At 65.4% G+C, this 7,100-nt stretch overlaps 1 protein-coding gene across 2 annotated transcripts in view; it reads left to right on the top strand.

Moving 5' to 3' along the window:
* Positions 1-503: 503 nt before the first annotated feature.
* The window catches only part of CORO7 (coronin 7), a 35,908-nt gene continuing 29,311 nt past the window's right edge, over positions 504-7,100 (top strand). The window contains exons 1-5 of one of the 2 annotated variants that reach the window (XM_042037713.1): positions 504-788; positions 4,406-4,502; positions 4,787-4,861; positions 6,265-6,335; positions 6,683-6,866. In XM_042037713.1, coding sequence (XP_041893647.1) covers positions 711-788; positions 4,406-4,502; positions 4,787-4,861; positions 6,265-6,335; positions 6,683-6,866 — 505 coding nt within the window. In that variant the 5' untranslated portion in view covers positions 504-710. Of the gene's footprint in view, positions 789-1,235; positions 1,359-4,405; positions 4,503-4,786; positions 4,862-6,264; positions 6,336-6,682; positions 6,867-7,100 lie in introns of those variants that run through there. The other variant, XM_042037714.1, reaches the window with a different exon arrangement.

The following is a 7,100-nucleotide window of genomic DNA, read 5'->3' as shown; positions in this document are numbered from 1 at the left end:
CGCGCGGCGCTGCGCCTGCGCACCCCGCGGCGGGGACGGGCCGCGCATGCGCACAGCGCCGCGGCGGCGGCTGCGCCACGGTCACGCATGCGCGGGGCTGGGCTGGGCCGGTGGGGACGGGGCGCGGGGGGCGCGGAGCCATGGCGGGTCCCGGGGGGCGCGGGCAGGGAACGCGCGGGGACATGGCTGGGGACAGCCGGGCACGGCCCCCTGTGAGACCCTCGTGCAGCGGGGCTGGGAACCCTGCCCTCTGCTTTGTCTTCGCGGTCTGCGCCCTTCCAGGGCTGCTCTTCTTCTCCCCTAGCAGGTGAAATATCTGATAGAAGTGGAATAAAGGCTCTGAAACTACAGCGACTGCAGTGACACAGCGCCCACACTCACACAGCACCCGCCCTGGCACAGCAGGCTGGCACGGCACCCACCCTGACACAGCGCCCACACCGAGGCAGCAGCTTTTCTCTGGAGAGGAGGAGGACGATTCGTGCCAAGCGTGTCTCTCTCCCGCCCTCGTCACCGGGGCTGGCGCCTCCGAGCGCTCCGGTTCGGGCCTGCGGCGCGGGGGAGGCTCAGCCGGGCTGAGCGGCGACAGGGCCGTGCCAGCTCCTGCCGGCTCCTGCTGCGCACACGCCGCTGTCACGGCCCGGGTGAAAGCAGGGCAGGAGGGCTGGCCTCCACCGGCGTGGGTGACACCCGGGCTCCACCGGGCGTGGATGACGCCACAGCCGGGCCCGGAGGGCTCAGTGGGCTCATATCCAGCGCTCCCTCCTCCTCCTCCCTTCCCCTCAGCCGTGAGTACACAAAGGTCTCTGTTCGCCGCCGGCTGCGAGGCCGTGGAGGGGGGCGAGCACGCTGAGCCCACGGGACTGGAAACCTCCCGCTGTCCCCGTCCTCGCTGCCCAGAGCCCGACGGAACCGCTGCCCTTGTGTGGCAGGAGAGCTGGGTGACAGCAGGGGGGCACAGCACGGGGTGACCGCGACCTTCTGCGGGAGGCGAGGAGGGGGCTGGGATCCCCGGGACCGCCGGGCAGACATCCCGGAGCTGGCTCCGACGCTGGGGCTGGAGGCTCTGACGGGAGTCCGAGGAGCCGGGGCCGGGGGTCTGTGCCCCGCTCACGGTGACAGCGGGGACACGGCACACACGGGACACACGTGGGGCGAGGGGTCCGGTGGGGCCGGTCCAGGGGCGGGGCTCAGGGCGGGGCTCAGGGCAGGGCGGGGCCCCGGGGCGGGCGGAGCGGCGGGGCCGGGCCGGGCAGGGCAGGGCCCGGTACGGTTCGGTGCGGTACAACCGGAGCGCCATGAACCGCTTCAAGGCGTCCAAGTTCCGGCACACCGAGGCCCGGCTGCCCCGCAGGGAGGTGAGCGCTGCGGGACCCGGCGGTACCGGGGGATCGCGGGGGCGGCGGGGCCGGGGCTGCCGGCGAGCAGGGACTGGGACAGACTCGGGGACAGGGCAGGACCGGCCCCGCCCCGCGGCACCGGCAGGGCGCGGCTCCGGGCCCCGCAGCTGCGGCATCGCCGGTGTGGCGGGGCCGTGCCTGGGTCTCCCGGCCGCGGTGCGGGTGCGTCGCTCGGGCGGCCCCTCCTTGGCACCCGCTGCTTCCCATCCCGGGGTCCGCGGAGGATCCCGGCTCCGGGGCGTCCGCAGGTGGGGCTGGTGGGGAACCCCAGCCCTCTCCTGGGGTGGTGCAGCCCCTCCGGCCGGGAGCGGCTGGCATGGGGTACCCGTCCCGTGGTGGCTGCTCCCCTCCTGCTGCTGGGCATGGCTGGCACAGGCGGTGCATCCCCGGTTCTTGCTGCCCGCTGCCGTTCGGTATCTCACCCGTGCTCAGCCCTCCCAGGATGGCCTGTGCGAGCCAGGGAACCATGCACCGAGTGAGAAATGCTGGGCCTCGCTCCTGCCACCCCGCTCCTGCCACCCCGCTCCTGCCACCCCGCTTCCGCAGGCACAGAGGAAGTGCTGGGCCCCACGGGACGGTGCTGAGCTCCATCACCCTGGCCATGAGCTGTGGAGCTCGGCTCTGCTGAGGCCAGGCAGCTCTGGGGGTCTCGCTGGGCAGCACAGAGCCATGTGGTGCACAGCTCTGGCCTCTGCTCCGTGAATAACCAGCCACAATCATGCCAAGCATCGTGATCCATCCTGGCGCGGTGTTGGCAGCAGGTAGCCCTGCCCTGCTGTCCCCCAAACCACAGAGCTGGGCCAGGGCAGTCTCCCAGGTCTCTGTCCCTACGGGTTTGGCAGGGCAGGGACAGGGATGCAGGGTCAGGGCTGGATGAGTCACATCAAGGAGCGTTATCGGGACACAGCCCTTGTGGGGGCTCCCCGAGCTGGGCACCCTTCACCCAGCACCTCCTCAGCACCGTGGCCATGAGCGAGGCTGCTGCTGCTCCCAGCCCTTGGGTGTGCACACACTCCTTCCCTGTAACTTCTCGGCCGAGTTGTCCTTGCACCAGGCTGTCCTGGCCTGCGCTCACACGCCTCTGCAAATCCAGCAAGCACCCAAAACATCATCTGGGCTTCATCTGCAGGAGGGGACATGGTGCCCCCATCCCCATGGCGTGCCAGCCTCAGCGTGTCTGCAGAGCAGGTGTCAGGTCGCCAAAATCACAGTTGGATGAATGTTTGGCTGTGAATCTCAGGGCTCAGATGAGTCACTGGCAACAGGCAGTGTGTGTGCCTGTGGGGTGTGGGTGCTGGGACACCTGGCTGTGCAGGACATGGCATCTTCCAGGCAGGGGTGTCCCCGTCACCACTGCCCTGGTGTTGGTTCCATGGTGGAGGAGGTTTGAAGGGACAGCGTGCTCTCACCCTGGTATGCAGGGAGGGATCTGCTGTGCAAGGGGGCCTTTCCAAAAGGCTTTTCCCATTCAGGCATGAAAGGTATCCTTGGAAGTGAGGCCATGCACTCCCCGTAAGGCAGCAGGTGGAGAAAGAAGTCTTGTCACCAAACCCATCTCAGGTGTCACAGCGGGAAGCTCTGTTCTGTCCCCAGCCGAGCGCCTGTTTATGGAGGCACAAGCAGACACCCGACCTGGTCGGATCAGGAAGCGCAGTGTAAACATCAGGGATCACATCTGAGTCTTCTCTTCAGGCTGCATCTGCAGGGCTCTGCTGGCAGATGCCCCTGGAGAGCTCCCAGTTTGTTCTAGGGATGGAGCCAGGATGGTTTCATGTGCTTTCCTGGCCGTGCTGGCACGCTGCAGGGAGGATCACTTCCTTGAGGGCTCCTGCCTGTGTGTGGGGAAATTGTGGGGTCAGGATGGACCAGGTCTGTGAAACCTCACTGCAGGGGTCCTGCGTGGTACCCCCGGGTGCTGGGAGCCAGATGTGACTGGTGTCCTGCTCACTGAGGGCCCAGTGCAGGGTGATGGGATGCAGATAGTGGGACCCTTATTCCACGGTCCTGCTCATGGTCCAGACCCGTTCCCCATCCCCACTGCAGCCACCTGCCCACCTGCTGGGTGCAGGGACAGGAACCTGCCTTTGGCAGGAGAAGGGTTAACAGGTCTGCACTGAGCTCTGAGGAAAGGAAGTGCTGCAGGAACCACTGCTCACTGTCAAGCCTCAAACGGAAGTTGTGCAAGGAAAGGAAACCTGGGGCTCAGGGTTTCCCTTCCCTACAAGGGTGTCAGCCCAGTTTTTGGGGTATCCACTGCTCTGGACACTCGCTGCAGCTCCGGGGGCTGCTGTGGGCACACAGGCCTGGTGGAACACCTGCCATTGCCACTGCCAAGGGTTGGACTTGGCCCTGGGTGTGCCAGGAAGCTCATGGCCCTGGTGGCCACTTGAGGTGGGGTGTCTGTGTCGCCTGGAGTGGGTCTGGCTGACCAAGGGTGTCCCAGGGCCCCACGAGGGCAGTGCTCAGCCCTGGGAAACACTGCAGAGCGGGCTTTTGGTTTTGGAGCTGTAATGCAGCTCCTTGGCTGTGTGTCCGTGCAGGAAGCGTGCTGCTGGAGGTGTTCATTGGCCTCGGTCAGCCACAGCCTGACCCCATGGTGCTTCACAGCCCAAGAGCTTTTGTCCCATCCGGATTCCCTGGCACCAGTTTATTGCAAAGACCTCTGAGCACTTCCCCCAGTGGCACAGCCCAGAGATGGGACAGTCTGGGGGAGAGGCAGCACCGGGAGCTGGGATGCTCCTGTGTCCCAGCCTTCAGCCCCAGTGAGGAGGGGCTGTGCTTTGTGACAGGAGCGTGAGCAGCCACATTGCCCTGGGACACCCCAGAGGGTGGGATAATCCCACTGGTATTGGCAGTCTCCAGGTCTCCATCAGCATGGGAGCTCCTCTGGGTCTGAGGGTCTCTGGCTGTGCTGTGCCAATGGTCTGTTGTGTCCCCTCCAGCCGTGCTCTGGGCCCTGCCATAACAAGGCAGCTCCTGACATGGTTTTTCCTTCTCCATCCCAGGCCTGGATCGGGGGTATCCGAGCAGGCTCCATCACATCCTGTGGGAACCACGTGAAGGCCAGCTGCCGCTGGATCGCCTTCAACGCCGAGGCACCCGGTGAGGCACAAGGGTCCCCAGCGCTGCTCGGGGAGCGGGATGGATTTATTCCAGTGGTCCCTGTGGGGCTGGGTGGTGGGTCAGTCCCCCAGACCGCAGAGGCACCAGGGTGAGGGGAGGAGGCTTTCCCTGAGATCCCCTAAAAGTCCCACACCTCTTGGCTTGCATTGCAAAGCTGGGTGCCTCTTGTGTGTCCCAGGCTGGGGGGATTCCTGGGAGCATCCTGTAGGTGATGGACAGGCTGGTGGGCGGCTGGTGACCTGCTCCTGTGCCCTCTCCTGCAGGTGTGCTGGGCATTGTGCCGCTGGAGTGCGAGGATGGGGGCAAGAGGACCATATCTCAGCTCTGCTGCCACTCAGGTGGGTGTTGGGTGCCACCTCCCACCTCCACAGGATGTGTTTGGCCCCGTGTGGGCTGTGTGGGGGGCTGTGGTGGGCTGTCTGCCAGGCAAGGGGCATGGGGACCTGCCAGGGACCATCACCCATGGACAGGGTGACACCAGGAGGGGCTGTGCCAGGCTGGAATCAATCCATGTTCCTTCATCTCTCAGGGTGCAGTGAGGCCTGGACACGTAGCTCTTCCTCACACCCTTCTAGCACAGCCTTTCCACATTACTCATAGCACGCCCTGAAATTCCCAGTACACCCAGTGCCAGGCTGGAGTTGGCATCACCGTGGCTGTACCCGGCTCTAGTGGTGGGAGGAGCAGGCTGGACCAGCAGCTCTGATGTGGGCAGAGGGAGTGTGGCAGGGAAGAGGCAGTGGCAGCATCGCTGCTGGCAGAGGAGCACGGCTCTGCCCTGCCCAGACACAGGGAGTGGTGGTGCCTACCTCAGGGTGCCCCTCTCCTGGTGTTGGAGCAGCAATACCAGCCTGGGGGGCACTGACCACCCATTTCGCAAAAATTACACCAGAGCAGCAAGATGGGAGCTGGTTCCAGCGCCGCCTTCCTGCACGCGTGCCCTGGCATGGCTGCAGGGCTGCACAGAGTGCCCAGCCTGTGCCGCCTCAGCCCCTGGCACCAGGAGCTTCCTCAGCTTGGAAATGCAGGCAGTGAGTTCTTCTGCTCCCTGGGGAGTGCCAGAGGGGTGCACAGGAGGCAGCGCCACATCCACGGCTTCCTAATGGGATCAGCACAAGTCCTTTGAAGCCGGCTGTGCCAGAGCAACGCTTCCGTGGCAGGGAATGGATTTTCTCTCCTCCCGGGTGGATGCAGCCGAGCAAGCTGCCTGCTCTTCATGCCTCCCGGGCCTGTCTCCTGGAAGCGGAAAAGTACACAGTGACCTACTTTCCTGAGCGTGCCAAATGCATCCGAGGGGCTGCTGCTGCTGCTGGTGCCAGCCTTCCTCCCGCTGGGCCCTGCCGCCGGGAGCATCCCTGCCGCTGGCATGCCGGGCCGGGGTGTTACAAAGGGAGCCTTGTCACCAGCACGGCTCCAGCAGGACATGGCACAGACACCCTTGTGCTGTCCGTGCTGCTCCCTGCGCCCTCTGGGAGTGTCGGTCCATGGATCAGGCAGGGGGATGCCCCCTCCAGGGTTCCCATCCCTGCCAAAGGGGTGCAAGACCCTGAGGGACAGAGTAGAGGAGCTCAGGCACTCACAGCAAAGCTGAGCTGCTCCAAAACACCTCGATGGGGCTGGATCTGTCCCCCACTGCTGCTTGTGTGTGTGTAGGGAAGGAATCCCAGCTGGGAAAAGCAGAGAGGCAGCCACACTGTCTGCAGGGGAAGGTGGGGACAAACTTCTGCCCTTCTCCTTCCAGATGTGGTCACAGACTTTGACTTCTCACCCTTCGATCAGCTCCTGCTGGCCACAGGCTCTGCTGATGAGACGGTGAGTGCTCGGTGACAGGGGTCCCAAGGGGACACCTCGTGACCCCCAACGTGTCTCTGGGATTCACTGCAGAGCTGGAGTGATGGGAGCAAGAGGAGCATGGGGTGGAGAGTGCCAGCTTGGGGAGAGCGGAGTGGGACATCCTCAGGGGGACAGAGCAGATGGTCAAGGATCAGCCTTCTCCCATCTGGGACCTGATCCCACTGAGCTGCACTGGAGGGATCACCTGGTGTCCTCAGGGACCAAAGCCTGGGAAAGCAGCGAGCCTGGGTGGAGCACTGCCAGCACCCAGCTGGCTCCTGCTCACCTGCCCGGGGACTGACCACCCTCCTCTCCTGGGGCTGCAGGTGAAGGTGTGGCGCCTGCCCCAGAGTGGCCAGGACATTCCTGGTGGCGTGGGGCTGACCCTGGGGCCCGGGGGGGCCCCAGTGGATGCGCTGCAGTTCCACCCCACGGCGGACGCTGTCCTGGCCAGCGGTGCAGGGAAGAGAGTCACAGTCTGGGACCTGGGGCAGCAGCAGCCCCTGACAGGTAGGCAGGGCTGTGACTGCCCATGACACGTCTCTGCCCCGTGTGCCTGCCCCGTGTGCCTGCCCCGTGTCTCTGCCCCGTGTCTCTGCCCTGTGCCTGCCCCGTGTGCCTGCCCCGTATGCCTGCCCCGTGTGCCTGCCCCGTATGCCTGCCCGTGTGCCTGCACAGTGCCTGGGCTCAGGGTCTGACCTCAGTGTCACCAAACAGGCAGCTCAGGTGGCTTTTTGGGCAGGG

Source organism: Corvus kubaryi, unplaced genomic scaffold (genome assembly GCF_017639235.1).
Source record: "Corvus kubaryi isolate FWS band 111438036 unplaced genomic scaffold, C.kubaryi_AGA036_p1.0 37387, whole genome shotgun sequence".
Taxonomy (NCBI): domain Eukaryota; kingdom Metazoa; phylum Chordata; class Aves; order Passeriformes; family Corvidae; genus Corvus; species Corvus kubaryi.
The sequence above is the reverse complement of the archived record's forward strand: the minus strand, read 5'-3'. Positions and strand labels throughout refer to the sequence as shown.